General features: G+C 32.8%; 1 protein-coding gene across 2 annotated transcripts in view; it reads left to right on the plus strand.

Annotated features, from left to right (window-relative positions):
* The window catches only part of LOC149904306 (lachesin-like), a 67,883-nt gene extending 49,908 nt beyond the window's left edge, over window positions 1-17,975 (plus strand). Inside the window, exons 7-11 of one of the 2 annotated variants that reach the window (XM_090106989.1) lie at window positions 7,359-7,533; window positions 11,233-11,342; window positions 13,425-13,487; window positions 14,305-14,448; window positions 16,735-17,975. In XM_090106989.1, coding sequence (XP_089963115.1) covers window positions 7,359-7,533; window positions 11,233-11,342; window positions 13,425-13,487; window positions 14,305-14,448; window positions 16,735-16,829 — 587 coding nt within the window. In that variant the 3' untranslated portion in view covers window positions 16,830-17,975. The remainder of the gene's footprint in view (window positions 1-7,358; window positions 7,534-11,232; window positions 11,343-13,424; window positions 13,488-14,304; window positions 14,449-16,734) is intronic. The other variant, XM_090106990.1, reaches the window with a different exon arrangement.
* The last annotated feature ends 1,069 nt before the right edge of the window (window positions 17,976-19,044 follow it).

A 19,044-nucleotide genomic window follows, 5' to 3' on the forward strand; every position in this document is an offset into this window, starting at 1 on the left:
ACGCCGAGTTTATTAATTCTGTTTACGCAACTCTAAAGAAAATTCTCGAAGAAAGAATTGATTTTACCGGCTGTAATCTCGGAGCTTGCACCTTAGAGAAATATTATCTTTCAATTATTATCACCGTCTTATTTAGTCAGCTGTTCTTGTAATAGGAACATAAGATCTTTGTAAGAAAATTCCTCGAACAATATCGGTCTTGATTATATTGTGATAACGTATTTTAAAGCAAGCAACTGTTACTCTTTATTCTCCCCTTTATGTATTTTGCATTGATTTAAATACAAGGTTATTCTACTGCTGTCTTAATAAAGCATATACATAAAAAAATAACTGTTACAGTATACACGATTAACGTATGAACATATTACAAGAGTCAATCAAAGTTAATAAAAATTTGGAAAATCCAAAAGTGCACGCCTCATATTTTTTTTTAATAATTATTTTTGTTTATTTAATAACAATTAAACCACATCGAATCAGACCCTGAAAAATGAAAGGGTTCTATTCCTGAGCATACTAGTTAGTTTATTTTATGTAAAAAAGTAACAAAAGAGACTTTTACATGAATCCTTGTAGATAGAACGACATGTGTAGATTGCCGAGTAAATACTTGTAAGTGCCTAAGCCTAACTGCCTACTTCTTATTCACTAGTTGACCGGAATACTAGACTATTTTTACACAGTCAACACATGGGAATGTAGGTTGCTTGACATTGTGTGTCTTCTAATTAATTGATGTCCCGCCAATTTAATATTAAGACAATGTCGCATGACGTCAGCACTGGTTGTAGCCAAAGATAAGCTCCGATTCCAGTGCTATTTCTCCGACTCAATAGATTAATTCTTCAAAAGAATAACGAGAGGACCATTTCTAAGAGTATATTTACAAATATAATTCTAGGTATGTTCAATATTCAATGTTATGGCAGTTTCTCAAAAAATTCATAGAATTTCTTTGATGAAGAGAGAAGACACGAAAAAAGCTTTAGAGCGTTTATAAACTGTTACCTACGTAAAATAAGAGCCATTTACCAATAAATAAACCAATGAAATAAGAATACTTTTAAATCTAGCTCTTTATAATGTTGAGAAATGTGTTCTAGTGACCGATTACTGACGCGTATTTCCAAACTATACATAGCCAGAACGCAACCATAGGAAACTGCTCGTGTATACTTTGTAATGCTGTTTTTAAGTTTGTTATTACAAAATATACACGAATTATGCGTACTGATCGTGTATACTTTGTAACGCGGATGCTTGCTTCTTCGTTCCAAAGTATACACGATCAGTACGCAAAATATAACTAAATATACCTACTACACCACTTACGCTTGAGCGAAATAATAAATATGTAGGCAATCAAAGACTTGTACAGCTATATCTATCTACTTTTATTATTCTTGATTGATTCAGTTAAATATCCAGGAATAAAAATATTATAAGGTGAGCTTAGAAAAATAAATAGGTAACAGATATAAGGGTTAGGTTGGGTTAGGTTAGGTTCGTGTTTTTTGCACGCCTCATAAGCGAAGCGTTGAGGTGGGTACTACTGTCACTTCGCGCAAAACATCTGATTTTTAGAACTTAAAATGTCTTTATGTATCATACATTGCACTTGTAAGATAATACATACACACACATATTAAGAAAAAACACTATTTTTAACGTTCATGATATTTTTGATGTCATTTTTGTTATTTAAACTAGTTAAAAAACAGTTTTAAAAAGTTCTGTCTTGGACGTCCGTGTGTCTGTATGTGCGGATCCTTTTTCTTGTTAACACGATAGCGACCGAAATACTTTACTAATCGAGTCTTTTTTTTTCTCTTACGCTTGAGTATGCTCAGGAATAGAACCCTTTCATTTTTCAGGGTCTGATTCGATGTGGTTTAATTGTTATTAAATAAACAAAAATAATAATTAATAAATATTTATTAAAAAAAAATTATGAGGCGTGCACTTTTGGATTTTCCAAATTATTTTTAACTACACAAAAATAGGAGCCCCGCGAAGCGGGGCTCCGTCGCCTCGCAACCGCCTTCTTCTGGACTTATTAGATTCTTACATTTTAGCACTTGTAAGTTTAAGTCGTGCAGTATAGTCGGGAACGAAGACACAAGCATCCTCGATACAAAAAATATACGATCAGTACGTAACATTACATACACAATACACATGCATTTTAATAATAGATTTCAAAACAGCAATACAATAATATAAACGCGAGCAATGGAAAGACGCCGCGCTTACTCCGAAGCAAACACGATTAGTCCGCATGCGTACTGGCGCTGTATATTTTGGAGCGCTATTCTTACTTACTTCACTACAAAGTATACGCGAGTATTTGCGTACTGCTGTTGTATAGATTGGAAGAACTTTGTAAAAAAGTTATTTCCAAACTATACGTGATTAGTTTCACACCGTTGCGTACTGGCCTTGTATAGTTTGGAAAGACGCATTACTGACCGCATAATTGTTTTATAAACGCTTATCGTACGTGGGACCGATTTATAACCTTGGAGATTAGACGACAATGCTGCTAGAACGTTGAACTTATGGCGGTTTATTATAGTACTCCCTTTTTTGTGTAAATCTTTAAGGATTTAGGTGTGTCTCAATTTTTTAATTCACAATATAAGTAGCCAAGTTTAATCAAATGAAGAACCTGTTTAAAAAAATACTCTCAAATCATATTTCATTTTCTAAATTAGTAGGTACATAATATTTATAATATGTACTTAATCTGCAAGTGAATCTTATTTGTGTTCTCCAATTTTCCTTAATTTTGTTGAAATAAGTGATATTATGCATAAACCTTTTAGGGGATATACCGAGGTATGTTATTTAAAATAAATAACTCAGGTACCTACACAAAACTCAGAATATATGTACGTACATACATAGGTATATAACATAATATTGCGTGTAAACACAAGAAGATAAGCAATTCTTATTCTTTATGGAACAAAGGATTCCGTGACTCTATATAATAGAATCGGTTAAATATGGGTGATTTTACTGTTTATCAGCGAATATAATACCAAGTTTTATCGATTGTCGGTTGAATGGTTTTCCATTTGAAGAATTTCATTGAAATGGCCTATATGCCTACTTATAAGAAATTCTACGAACTAGTTTCTTATTTTTGTGGATTGGCAAGATATTTTAAACGTAATATTTATATTTGTTGTAGAAATTCCGATCTAATAATATAATGTTGACCTTATTTTCTGGAACCAGATCAGTTTATTATGTAACATTGTATTCTTCAAATAATGAAATGTTTTTTGTCTTATCAAAAGAAATATTCCAATACCATGTGCTTTTAGGACTTAAGAGGACTGCAAAAACAAAAGCTTCCAATTTAAAAAAATATGGTTTTTACTCATAAGTTATTGCAATGAATAAAATATAGTTAACCATGTCAATAATCATACGGAAGTAGGATGTCGAACGTTAATACATTTTCATCTTGCATCTAAATAATGTGATGTACCTAAGTCTATGTGTTAAACGAGTGAAATAATCACCTACATGGGCGGCATGTGTGAAATCTTCAAAGTACCGTTCATGGATAACGGTTATTGTTTATCAGGTGTAAATCCATCAACGCCTTGGTGATATTTATATACGGTATTGTTAAGAATTAAGAAATTATCACAAAACGTCAATGTTCAATTGTGAGGAATCACTGAGAAATTATTTCCGATACCTTTTTTTTAATCAAACCTTGAACCTGAGATATATACGTAGACTAGCGGTCCGCCCCGGCTTCGCCCGTGGTACATATTTACGTTTTCTCTACATAAGAACCATCATCGTACTTCAAGGAATATAATAAAAAAAGAATTATCGAAATCGGTTCAGCCGTTCTCGAGTTATGCGCTTACCAACACATTTTGCGATTCATTTTTATATATAAGAGGTGTCTTTAGTGTTGTTGATTTTGTAAAAATAATAAACAAGCGTGTAGTTATTTTTGTGTAATTTATAACCATAGATGTCAATGTCATGTTTGATCTATCAAATCTTAATACTTATAACGCCGTGCCCCCGTCTGTCTCCAAGAGAATCATTGTTGACGTTGAATGTGAGTGTAGTTTTTTTTTTGTTTTATAGCTAGCTAGTATATCAAGTGTACAGAGGCTAGTTTGTAATTCATGGAAGCGTATTGGGGAGTTCATTGTCGAGCATCATCAACATTAACATCGTGATTGGGACACGATAAGCTAATACAATGTTTATCTAGTTGGCCCATGCAATATCGTCAATAAGTAAGGAATATTCGTTATACATATTATTAATTACAGATCCCATCATACATTGCATAACTGTTGTTAATTATATAATGAGGGATATTAAATTATTAACGCAAAAGTTTATAATATTATAAGTATTAAGTTATTGCACGCCTCATAAGCGAAGCGTTGAGGTGGGTGCTACTGTCACTTCGCGCAAAACATCTGATTTTTCAAACTTAAAATGTCTTTATGTATCATACATTGCACTTGTAAGATAATAAATACACACACATATTAAGAAAAAACACTATTTTTAACATTCATGATATTTTTGATGTCATTTTTGTTATTTAAACTAGTTAAAAAACAGTTGAAAAAAGTTCTGTCTTGGACGTCCGTGTGTCTGTATGTGCGGAGGATTTTCTTGTTAACACGATAGCGACTGAAATACTTTACTAATCGAGTATTTTTTTTTTTCTCTTACGCTTGAGTATGCTCAGGAATAGAACCCTTTCATTTTTCAGGGTCTGATTCGATGTGGTTTAATTGTTATTAAATAAACAAAAATAATTATTAAAAAAAAATATGAGGCGTGCACTTTTGGATTTTCCAAATTTTTATTAACTTTGATTGACTCTTGTAATATGTTCATACGTTAATCGTGTATACTGTAACAGTTATTTTTTTATGTATATGCTTTATTAAGACAGCAGTAGAATAACCTTGTATTTAAATCAATGCAAAATACATAAAGGGGAGAATAAAGAGTAACAGTTGCTTGCTTTAAAATACGTTATCACAATATAATCAAGACCGATATTGTTCGAGGAATTTTCTTACAAAGATCTTATGTTCCTATTACAAGAACAGCTGACTAAATAAGACGGTGATAATAATTGAAAGATAATATTTCTCTAAGGTGCAAGCTCCGAGATTACAGCCGGTAAAATCAATTCTTTCTTCGAGAATTTTCTTTAGAGTTGCGTAAACAGAATTAATAAACTCGGCGTAAACAATGCCGTTTCGCGGAAGATAAAGTTGAGGAACAAATTAAAAATTACAAATTAACTTTACTACTAAGCCTTTCTTTGTTTGTGGTTTCGAGTGGTCTTCTTGTTATTTATGCCCTTGTTAATATATACTTTTCAACCGTTTTTTTGTAACTATAGTAAGGACCTAATAAGTGATATAATAACTCTACTTTGTTTCTTACTTCTTTCCATTTCTTTAACAAGAGTATTACGACTCTATACCTAAAATATAATGACAAAAACCTGCAAGACAAAGTAGCCGTACAGCACATGAATTTTACCTGAGCCACGAAAGAAAATATTCCACAAAACCCTTTAAAATATAGCCCAAGAAATGTTGAGCGCACCGCCGACGTATTCAAATGATACTAAAGCCTTAAACACATATCCGCATAATAATGAACCCATCTGATATACTCGCGGCGTACCGTGAAACTTTATAAATATTTTAAAACGTCGTAGAATATTAAATCGCAACGGACCTACGGAAATATTCCTCGTGAAAATTGCCACCATAAACTCTGAATGTGAATTACGTTCTCAAACTGTGGATTTTATTAGTTCAGTACCCGGAGTGAGCAATCAATATTACTTATCTGTACAAGATGATGTTGTGCATTTGGATTATTAAGGTCTTCTTTTTTAGGTTCGATGAATTATTTTTTCTTACATAAAACGAAATTAGTATTATCACCAATTGTGAATTATTTGGTTGCTATTCACCATTATGTTACTGTGGAATGATTTAGGTTATGAAAAGGAGTAGGTAATTCATTTAGATTTACTCCAATTTCATAGTCAACGTTAAGGACACTAGCATAGCTTTTCATTATAGTGTCTCTTCTTCAACTATGTTTATATTTACAAACTAACAAAGCAACTAACAAACGAAATAACTCACATTTTCCGTTGCTAGTTTGTTCCCAGTTCAGACATCTTATTTCCGAAGCCGTTCAGCACCTCAGTGAATCCTTTATCGGGCTGTGAAAAATCGTCATCGAGCGTCTATGTTCGTTCCCAGTTCCCACCAACTTACTACGATTCATCACTATCAGGAATTTATAAATTGCTTTCTAGTTTCCGATACTTTATTTTATACGCCGTACGTTGTCGGGCGCCATTTAAAATGATATGATTAATCATCGCTCACTTCAACGTATTTCGCCCATTATTTACGGAATTGAATTTACTAAAGGGGTTCGTTGTATTGTCGGCTTAAGTTTGATGTTTCGCAAAGTTTTACGAACAAATCAAAAGTTAAAGCATTAACCTAAGTTTGGGAAGTGGGTTCATGATACAAAAATGCTGGTGGAATTTTTATTTGAAACAAAATTAAATATTATGTAGTTCGGTTGGTATATACTTAAATGTATATTCAATATATTGCATATCGACAATTTTACATACTCGATATAAACTATAAGTCCCTTTCAATTGAATGACCAACGTGTCCCAGTCACCCGGTATAGTAGTTTTTGACTTATTCACATACAAAACTATTTCTTATGAATAAATAGGGCCCGGGTTTGAATAATAATGTGTTATTATATATTTTTGTTCCAAAATATTGTACAACATCGGCACTGTAAAACATTTTAAGCAAATAATTAGTATTTCATATTTCTCGGAAAGACCATGATGATCGTTAAATTTTAAATTGTTTCCTTTTTGTTTTTGACATGCCGTTTATCAGTTTGAACAGAAATAATTTATATTTGTTGCGTAGTTGGTTATTCAAGTGTTTATCCGAAACAAGAAGTGACTTGTCGTCTTAACTACAGTTAAACTTTATGAACTGCATCAGAATTATTGGAAAGAGATTATAATTCATATAGTTAAAAAAACTATAAAACACGATTTAACTAATGAAATTATTTTTTGTCACCGAAAAAAAAATTGAAAAGAATAATTATATTATAAAGTTTGAATTAAATCTGTCAAAATCGAGTTAATAGGGTTAATAGGAGTCAGTTACATACATACAAGTGTAGCTAATACGAGCGTGTTAATTTATTTTATTTAGCATAATACACGGATATCGCAGTCAGATAGAAGCATACTAATTTCCACACTATTCCAGTTTCACCAATGATCTGGGTGCCAAACCAGCTGGTAGGTGCGCCCGCGGGCACCGACGTGACCGTGGACTGCCACACGGAGGCTCATCCCAGGGCTATATCTTATTGGGTGTATGATAATGTCATGGTGCTGCCGACGAAGAAGTATGCTATCAATACGGAGGAGAATTCTTATAGGTCAGTATTTTATGTAGAGCAACGCCGAATTAATCTATACTAATAAGCTGAAGATGTTAGTTTGTTTGAACGTGCTAATCTCAGGAACTACTGCTCCAATTTGAAAAATTATTTCTGTGTTAGATAGCCCATTCACCGAGGAAGGCTATAGGCTATATATCATCACGCTAAAACCGAGTTAAACCGCGTTTCGCAGCTAGTGTGATATATTGTCAAAAATTGTACAAAATGTACTTGTAAAAGTGAACAATAATTAGTAAAATATTGATATATAATGATTGCAAATATGATATAATAGGTAATGTAATTTTCCGAGTTACTTTGATTCACTCATTTCTATTTGTTTAGATTTCTTTTGTGATCGACTCTACAATAATTTTACTATACTTTTTATTAGTATGAAGTAAGTAAGTAAGTAAGTATGAACTCTTATCAAATGCATACCTAGCATAATAATTGAAGTTACCTAAGAATATAGATAGGCAATTTTTATTAAAAATGGAGAATTTTACCCAATCGGACATAAATAAAAAAATATTTGAATAGACGCTCATGAAAAAAACAAAAATATAATCATTATAAGCCTAAAGGAAAAACAAACAAATGTCCCTAGTGAACGGTAAACAAACAGGAAATAACATATGGGTGATTATACAAAAATGGGGTAACTCGATGTCATCAGCCAATTTAAACAAAGTCTTATTATATTTTATTCAAATAACAATCTATTTTAAAACAATGAAGCGTCCTTTATTTGGTCACTCAATTTCACTTCTTTATTTAAAATACAAATGAATAAAAAAAATAAATTAATACCTCAAATGTCAGTACTTTGGCATGTCACAACTCCGAAAACCAACAATCAAGTGACTATCGTTTAAACATTATCATCGATTTAAGAAAACTTACAAAAACACTACAATCTTTGATGTACATAGTATTACATACTACAAATTTCATAACGCAATGTTTTCCATTTTATTTAAAAAATAAAATTAAACTTTGTCATCGTTTTCACTAGTCAGTCCGTTGTGTGTTTTTTAAATTCGAAATTCTCGCTAAATATCACCAAGTCGAGGTCAAATCCCTGTCTAAGTATTAATATTGGTAATGAAGTTACTTGTGCACCGCATATTTTGACGGCCGTCATAATTGTACCAGCGCTAGGGTTGTGTTTGTCCTCTAAAATCTTGCTGCGCCAGTCAACATTTCAGTCCTATGGTGAGTCGTTATTTTATTGTTAATCCGATTTTTATTTTCATTTATAAATGGTTAACTATGATTTGTAAAAATATAGTTTGTTGATATTAGAAATTAGGCAAAAAAACATAATTTGTGATTATAACCTCATATTAAGTCCCTTTTCATCAATCCGCTGGCATCAGTCCTTTGTCAGATATCGTGCCAGAGGACTGACGCGACCCCATAGTACTGATGATTCTGTCGTTTTTGAGAACTTTTATCTTGATTGCTATTGGTATAAGCATTTCTATTTTATATTTCAGTTTAAAACATCATGCGCCACGCTAAAAGAACCTGAATTTGACTAGGGAAGAAACATTTAAGAAAGAGTAGCAAAGAAAAGAGCTATTGAAACAAACTACTAATAATTTTATTAAAAAAGATCTTATTTTATTTTAATTATTGATTTTGATGCTTTCAGGGCATAGCTTTTTATATTTATCAGATAAATACGTATACGTATATTACTGTGAAGTAAAATTACCTCAAAATAACATAAAAGTTAATTAATATACTTAATAACATTATAAAAATGTCAAGGGGCTCTTATGAAAACTCAGATGAGACTTTCATTCGAGACTTTGGTTTTTAATTTTACTATAATTAGTACTTTTAACATAAATATTGGTAGATTTTTAGGGCTCCGAACCTCAAAAGGAAAAAACAGAACCCTTATAGGATCACTTTGTTGTCCGTTTGTCTGTTAAGACGTTTTTTTTGGAACGCGTGGAGGTATCAATCTGAAATTTATATTGGATACTCAAGATTAAGAACCCTTGGGGCTGTAAAAAAATCAAACTTATAACGCAACGCAATCAAAAGATACCTACATCCGTTAATACTGCAAATTTCCGCAAAATTAAATATTCGCAAGGGAATAAAAAAACACACAGGATGCTTGCCGTGTATACAGTCTACTATAAACTGCTATATAGTTTACTTCTACTTGGTAAATAGCAACGTCTTTATAACACAGATAAGGAAAAATTGCTAAAAGTGTAAATTTTTAGTTACAAACATAATAAAAAATAGGTTTTTTAGGACTCCAACTCGCACTTGGCCGTTTTTTTGTTTCTATTGTTTGTGAATTACTTGAAATATCAAGTAAAACTAAGTCAAAGTAGAAAAAGTTAAGTAAGAGAGTAAGAATATTCACGTAGCGTTAAATGTCAGAAGGCTGTTTTGAAACTTGAGACATTGTTTTTTCCCAGTATCACATATTATAAATTATCATTTTTAAACGTAACTAAGTGATTTTAATACTTAAAAGACATGTGCCATTATTAAAACTGAGAGATTTGTAGTAATTTTCATTCAATTTACTTAAGAATATTACAAAATTGTGTTTTTTATCAGTACCATGTTAGCCTCGTCAGTCCCCTGGAGGCCAATTTCAGAAAATTTAAAATATCTCACAATCTACTTAAAAAACTGGCTGGCCCGATTTGGAACAATATATTCATTAGATTAGCTATCATATACACCCTAATTTGTAACAATCTGATATAAAAAATATAGTAAACAAAATATCCTCAAAAGTTACCCCATTTTTGTATAATCACCCATATGTGAAAGTCACAAATACTAAATGTTAATGAAGAATAATTAATATATTCAACTAGCTGCTCCGCGCGGTTTCACCCCCGTGGCTCCACTCCCGTTGGTCGTAGCGTGATGATATAATTATACCCTATAGCCTCCTCCTCGATAAATGAGCTACCTAACACCGAAAGAATTTTTCAAATCGGACCAGTCGTTCCCGAGATTAGCGCGTTCAAACAAACAAACAATCTCATCAGCTTTATGATATTAGTATAGGTTTATAAAAAGTCTGCATAATATAATTATGTAATACATACCTCTTTGAAAAAATCAATAGTAAAGCTCATTGTAGGAATAGGAATATACGCACATACAAAAAGGGTTGGGTTGATAGTAGGTATTGAGATAAGATACTTCTAGTTTTCTGCACACGTAGATCTTATAAAAACTTGAAAACACAACACAGACAGCATGCAAATGTGCCTCAATGTGCGTGAGACAGGATTCATATTAAATGGAATGTATAATGCCATTGCTTTTATTACTGCTATATGTGGCTCTGTCTGCATTTTACATGCCTCGCTAATGTATTCAGTTATTAAAATTTGAAAACGTGAATTGAGTATGATGTAGAGAATAAACTGAAAATTCAATACAACAAAAATCGTAGAAATTGAAAATAATATTTCTTAGATAGGTATTTATTTTATTTGTTATATTATCATACCTGAACTAGCTCTTTTGAAATTTAACCAATTTTTTTATCCAAAGTCAAATTTTAAAAAGACTTTAAAGATAAAAAAGACATAAGTGAAACGAAACTCTATTCACAGGAAAATGTTCCTCTTTTTAACAGAAAAAGGATCTCTAACCGTTACGTTTTCCAGTAAAAAACACAGTAATTTCTGTACACAGGGCTCATATGAAGTTAACAGTGCGCAACCTCCAGGGCGGCGATTTCGGAAACTACCGTTGCATCTCTAAAAACTCCCTCGGGGAGACCGAAGGCTCCATCAGACTATACGGTAACTTTTATTACTTTTCTTTAACACTCGGACTCGAAGTTTTCGTGTGTGAAACTTGTAAGATGGACTATGATAGTCACGGATGAATAATGGGAAGCGAATGGATTTTTATGGCAGTTGATAGTGGCTGTCCCATCTGGTTTGGGATAAATGAAGAACTTTAATAGAATTATTTCTACATAGATATTATACAGGGTGTCCCAAAAAGTAGTGATGAACGGAAGCTGGGAGGTAGAGGACCTAGAGGGCTATCCGAATGACGAATCACCCCCATGTATGTTATGCGATTTTTCGTATTTTCGGAGTTATGACGTTTTTTTCAATTTTTCACCTATCGCCGAGTACGATGATATTTTCACTCATGGTGACGTCAATTGTTGCGCTAGATGCTTGATTTTTTTTTTTTTTTGTTTTCTAAACTGAAAGATAGGCCAATTCAGTATGGTAACATTTACTATCGTTAGATCTTCGAATGGAATAAAAAAAGAATTAAATGCCAAGAAAGATAAAATGTATGTTCAACACTTCAAGGGCCCGTAAAAAAATAAAATCACATAAAAAAACGTGCCCGGGTAACTCTCTGCTACGCACAACTGTAAGCCAAATGTCACTTATTGAAAATCTGTGCCTGTCGACAGATTTTCACACAGAGATTTTCACACAGAGATTTTCACACAGCGATTTTCACACAGAGATTTTCACACAGAGATTTTCACGCAGCGATTTTCACACAGAGATTTTCACACAGAGATTTTCACACAGAGATTTTCACACAGAGATTTTCACACAGAGATTTTCACACAGAGATTTTCACACAGAGATTTTCACACAGATATTTTCACACAGAGATTTTCACACAGAGATTTTCACACGGAGATTTTCATGCAGGTTTGCTAAGCTGAAAGATAGGCCAATTCAGTATGGTAACATTTACTATCGTTAGATCTTCGAATGGAATAAAAAAAATAGTTAAATGCCAAGAAAGATAAACTTACCCAGTGGTGAACATCACCACTTCAAGGGCGCGTAAAAAAATAAAATCACATAAAAAAAGATTTCCGTTTGTTGAACGAAATAACCCGAAAATTCATAGTAGCAGAAGAAACCATTAAAAATGATAAAAGGGCATTCAGACATTTTAAAGACAACTTTTTACGGTGATGTCGCACTTGCACTGAGCAACAGCGGGGTCATTTTAAAAATTTCTGGTAATTAAACACCTTGTTATTGGTTTTAATTTGTTTTTATTGATCATCATGTTAATTCAATTTTTGCACTTATCATATTTAGATTTAAATTTTTCGATTGAAGCCTTCTAAATAATAAAATGAAATTTTCAGGGTAGCTACCTGATAGATAGAGCAAGTTTTTAAAAGCCAAACGGAAAACTTTTTTTATGTGATTTTAGTTTTTTAAGGGCCCTTGAAGTGGTGAACATACTGGGTAATTTTATCTTTCTTGGCATTTAATTCTTTTTTTTATTCCATTCGAAGATCTAACGATAGTAAATGCTACCATACTGAATTGGCCTATCTTTCAGCTTAGCAAACAAAAAAAAATCAAGCATCTAGCGCAATAATTGACGTCACCATGAGTGAAAATATCATCGTACTCGGCGATAGGTGAAAAATTGAAAAAAAACGTCATAACTCCGAAAATACGAAAAATCGCATAACATACATGGGGGTGATTCGGATAGCCCTCTAGGTCTTTTACCTCCCAGCTTCCGTTCATCACTACTTTTTGGGACACCCTGTAGTACTAGATTTTGTGTTATTAACCTTTAATGGGATTTGGGAAGTGCATGGATTTTGAGTCGATGAAAGGGGAAATAAATTATGCATTCTGTCTGGTTCGGAAATAGTAGACATTACTGAATGATACCTCATGTTCTAATACCGTTTAATGCTTTTCAGTATAAAACGAAATCGACATGCTATCTCCATTTATTCGTTTTTGCAATATAATTAATCATCCATTAAGACATCTTAGCTTAACATCAGGCGAGATTGTGAGCAAGCGCTTCCCTATTCCCAATAAAAAAATGTCACATAATATACTTATGATAATGTTTTCACGCAGAGATTCCAATGCCATCAACGTCTCCAAAGGCAACAGAAATGAAGAGCACGGCTCACAAAGAAAGTAAGTATTTACTCTGCGCTGTTTTAGTTTATCATCTCATAACCCTTCGCATGTTTGTTTTGTTTATTTGCTAGTCTTCCAAACTAAAGGCAGTGACGGTCAATGACTAGGTATTAAATTAATAAATATTTGATACAGAATTAAATAAAGGCTTTAGAAAAACTGTATTTCGTAAATGTGAAAATAATTTTGATAATTAATAAAATTGTGAACACTGCAATGTCTATAGTAACTGTACCTATTGTGCGATAACTTGCTATGCAGAATGTTTTCCTTACAAACGTATTTATGGACTAAATGATCAAATATCGCATTTATACATTTCAGTGCATCAAACGTACCGCCGCCGATGCGTATATACCAATATTTTCTAATTGAAGTTAAAAATATTTAATTTAAATGTAAGAAGCCCTTTGAATAAGCCACGCGTAAAACTGGCCTGTTACAAACTAAGTTGATCAGAGGTCATTCAGTAATCACATGAAGTTCGAAAGAATATGATTGAAGACGAGGGTGATTTTTGACAAAAGCTCGAAATATTACTGGGGGTGCTAAGCAATTACGTGTATATTATTGTTAAACACACACGCTCTCTAAACACCAGTTAAAAAAACCTATCACCTTAAAATCTTGTCCACCTTAAAATTTCACACCAAAGGATAAAATTTTATATAATTTGGGGCTAGATAAAGAGGTTTCCAAACCGAAAAAAATCCACTCACACCAGGGGTGGATAAAATGCTTTACAATCTGGGGTAAAATTCGAAGTAATTCCAAGACATCACGTGATAACTGTGCCTTGCCTAACCCCAAGCAGCGGTTACAGGCGTCCGGCGCGCGAACGTAACGCGTGCGGTGCAGCGCGAGGCGACCGCGACGGAGCGGCCGAGCGTGGTGCGCGCGCAGCTGGACCGCGCGCCGGACAGGGCGCACGTGTACCGACACCCGCACCACGACTCAGGTACGCTCCTTTCTTGATTTATTTCATTGGTATCAAAATAATAATTAATGAGTAATTTAATATTAACGCGAAGTAATTTATTATTTTTTAAATCTTAAATCTCTCTCTTGTTGTTTTTGGAAAATAGTAAATATTTTGGCGAAGTTTATCAAATTGGTTAGTGAAAATCCTGGATCGATAGTAGACGTTTTGAAAACGTATGATTTGATAAAATAAATTTATATGTCTCTAAACGATAACTAATACTTAAGCCATCAGGTATCCCCCTATGCTGAAATATTTTTTGGCAAGTTTTTTTAGATCAATTCATAAGATCATTACATTGGTTAATATTAGATTTATTTAAAATGCTCATGCGCCATAGGCATGTGGAACTGCGCTTTACAATCTAAATGTATAGCTTTTGTTTCTGTGTCTGTAATGTCCCTTTTTCCGATTGCTTTATTTTTCATAATCTCCATTAAAATTTCATTGATTTTTGGAAAGTTCATTAAGTATCCAGTCTCTGTTTATTGAGTTTCATATTATTTTTATTCCAATCTTGTAATCAAAGATTGATTACGCTAGAATTGAAACATCACGTAGAGCGTAGGCTCTGAAAATAAATAATTAATAACAAAACTTTTATTCGCGTAATTCCATTCTGTATTCTTTCCGAACAGCACACGACGCTTTAACGCCATTTTGTATTCAGGAAAACGATATACATTATTAATTCTACGCGAACACGACGAAAAAGTCGGAGTTCAATCGAAATTGGATCAATTGAGCTATAAATTTAACTTTTGACTCGCCTGGTGGCTGGTGTCTGATCGCAAACAATTGTTTGTCTTCAAACAAAATATTTGCACGGGCTGCGGCGCGTCACCGATCGCATGCGGGTGGAACGACCGAGCTGATTCGCTTGGAACGCTAATACTGCTTGAATAGTTAATACTTCTCAAACGTATATATTTGATTCCAAGTTCGTGAGGTATGGTACCCGTGGAGATTAAACATTCAACGAGTTCGCATACACACTTAACCCTCATAAATATTCAGTGCAGACCGCGCACAATCAATTCTACACCTCCCTAACTTGAGGAAAAAGTATTTGAACAGCCTATAATATCAAATGGAGAATTCGCATTTAAATGAAGGGTTAAATTTGAGAACATATTTGCGGTCCGCTCTTTTTCTAATTTGGGGTTAACGCTTTTCTCCGCAGTGATGTGAGACTAAATGGTCATTGAATCCAGTAACTATGAATAATAGGAGAAGAATAATCTATGAATATCATGATGATAAAAAGGTTATTTCAAATACACATTTTTGCTTTAACGAACTGTTATAATAATAGTGAAAATAAAATGACGCGCCTGAAATGGTCGTCAATAAATAAATAAAATCGTAAGAATTAACTAAGTGTAAATGGCAAGTTACAGTGTAAGATATCTAACTTTATCCAGACAAATGACACAGATAAATATAATGAAGTACAAATCGATTTTATAACTACCATTAAAGAGGTCTACATAAAGTAATCCAGGATCGCTTACCAACATCCATGTACTAACTATTATTTACTACAGAGGCTCCCATAAGGAGTGAGGTCGCTTAAATAAACTCACAAGCCTCTTCCTCTATGCAGCAAGTTCGTTAAATTCTGAGAACAATTTATTTCTGTACCGTCAGTTCAAACAGACATTTGTTTGCATCACTACTAATTACAGTTCTATGAAATTGAACAGACTTGTAAGGTTCTCGTCAATATAAACTTTCAGTTGCATGTGTATGTTTATTTTAACATAAATGACTATGATCATGTTTTGCTGGTTTTCATTATATCATTACCATGATTTCTGAGAGGTTATTGTTGTAATCTAAAGTGGGTTTATGTTATTCGATGCTGCTTTTCCTTCCATTTTAATAATACTTAAAGAATCATTCGTTTATGGAAAAATTTCATGGAATTTGTTTATCGTGATATATTCTATAATTTGTGGGCTATTTATAGTTTTACTTTTACCTAGTTGCTCTCTCCATCAAATATTTGTTTACAGATCGTACATTTCATTTATAACACAACTAACGGTCCGCCCCGGCTTCGCCCGTGGTACATATAATTACGTTTTCTCTACATAAGAACCATTCTCGTACTTCAAGTAATATAATAAAAAAAGAATTATCGAAATCGGTCCTCACTTCACGCGTGATGCCGTGACCAAGGAAAACGGGTTTCATTTTTATATATATAGACAACGTCTTTAATCATTTAAATTTTAACATATATCTCTTTTGTTACAGGCACAAGTCATCTCCAATGCTGGCGACAATCCTTCTTGGCTCTCATCGTCCTGGTTCAAATAGATTTCATATCAGACTTTTTCATTTGTTATTGATAATGTTATAGATGTTTTATTAGTTTCAAATTTGTCAGTTAATTGTGGCTATTCCAAAGAGACATAAGTATTTAGTTTTAAATATACCATTGAATAATCTATCTCAGCTCTAGATAAAAATAACATATCATAAAGAATAGCAGACCCATATCTTGTGAATATATCGAGTGAGAAATTATATTTATATTTTGGAGATGAATTATCATTCATGTAGTTAGTAAGTGAAATTATATCGACTATTACTTCCAATATCTTCCCCTTTACTTTACTCTAAGTATGTTTTGGTCAGAGCTTTAGTATTCGCTGTACAATGTGTGCTATACAAAGTTAATTATATATTTAGCAAACAATTTCTAATGTTAGCTGTAATTTTGTTGTCGTTAATTAAACAATACTTGGCCTCAATACCTCTTTAAGTGTCTCTAATGAAGAACAAATAAGGTGGTTAGTTGAATTAAGCGCTGCCTAAATAGTCAACCTAAATAAACGTTTCGTTCACAAGGTTAGATAATTGTGTAGCTAATTTTTACACGTGGTTTTAAATATTTATTTAATTCAAAACTTTATTTATTGAGTTGAAACACAGTCCTGTTAAAATTAGCATCATATTATGAGTGAAAATGTATGTACATGTTTAGAATTCGAAAATGTCCAAAACATTGAAATAGTTTAGACAATTATTGTAACACATCCATCTCCTTTATTACTTCATTACCCGCCCCTTTCGTCGTACAATATTAACTAGAATAGTATTTAATTATATTCATTGTGATGCCTCGCTTCGCATAAAATTATTAATCCCACTCGAACTATATGTGCCAAAGATGTTTTAATTTAGTATACGAATTTACATTTTATCTTCCAACTTTATTTAACGTAATTTAGTTTAATTCGTTCATAAATAAATTAAATGTACCTAATTAATAATCAAGCTTGCCCTTCACGCTTGTTGAATATTTGTAAATATAAATCTAAAATTATTGCACATAAGAAAAATACAATTATTATAAAAATCATATCAATATTGTTTGTTAATTTAATAGACGACGTATTAATGTATAAACTTTTAAGAGAATGTATCGATAGGCTAACATTTGACTTGTACAAAAGTGCATGGATTGTAAATAACATCAAAATAAATTAGTATAAAACACGATCGGTTTTCAATTCGTTTCCTTTGCAATAGCGCCGACAGATGGGCGATCTGATTCGATCAGACTGATTTCCATTCCAATGGTATAATGGATGAACGCGTGATAACACTCGAAGTAATTAAAAAGAGCGCTCAGAATCTTATCGAGTGGCTATTCTCAACTGAGGGACGTTATCGCCGGCACTGAATCAATGGACCACTTTAATTGATTCCCCACTTTCGACTACAATCGCCTTTGTCTTTTCGAATCGAAATTCAGGCCAAGTAGGAAAGGCGCTAACGAATTTTTAAAGAATGTCGGCGGAATACTTTCGAGGCAGAGGCGAAATAAGGATCTTTATAATTATTTATGGCGGCTTTCGCGAGCGGCGTTCCCGGTTTTACGTTTTCGTAGATTTACGGGTGTTGTGCCAATGTTTGTGGGTTTCAGGTGTAATAATAAATGGTACCTATATATTGCAGAAAAAAAAGAAACATGTTTTATTATTGATAATTTATATGTTAACTGCATAGATGTTGAGACGTCTTGAAGAATAATCTATGGAAGCTGAAAAAGTTTGAGGAATCTATTAAGGTTTAAAGTAAGGTAAGTTATCGATGAATAGTTTAAATACGAAATCAATTTAGATATGAGATTTATTGGAAAGGTTAGTGAGTATAGACCTTCTTGAAAAATTTGTTACTTGAGTTACTAGCAATTTTAATCACATCAAAAATTACATTACATTATAATACTAAATAATTAATTATAATTCTTAAATACACGCTGTTCACTTTAAAAACCGGTAGCTAATGCTGATTGTTATAAATTTTAGAAAATATTAACATATTATTGAACACAACTTACGAGACGATCGTCACGTGATATCAAGAAGCGTGGTGAGGACGCGATCAAGTCGCTAGCTGATTATAATTAGAATCAATAGCAAAATCAATTCCACAGAAAATAAAATGAAGATCGTTCCGCTAAACTAATTTCCGTTCCAAATGAAATTCCCTACCATTTGATAAACTAATATTTGACACTTGAAATATTCAAAGTTCGCTAACAAGTTGAAAATG

This window comes from Colias eurytheme, chromosome 11, assembly GCF_061535395.1.
Source record: "Colias eurytheme isolate Ceu_HAF_F1 chromosome 11, ilColEury1 Martin Lab GWU primary, whole genome shotgun sequence".
Lineage (NCBI taxonomy): Eukaryota > Metazoa > Arthropoda > Insecta > Lepidoptera > Pieridae > Colias > Colias eurytheme.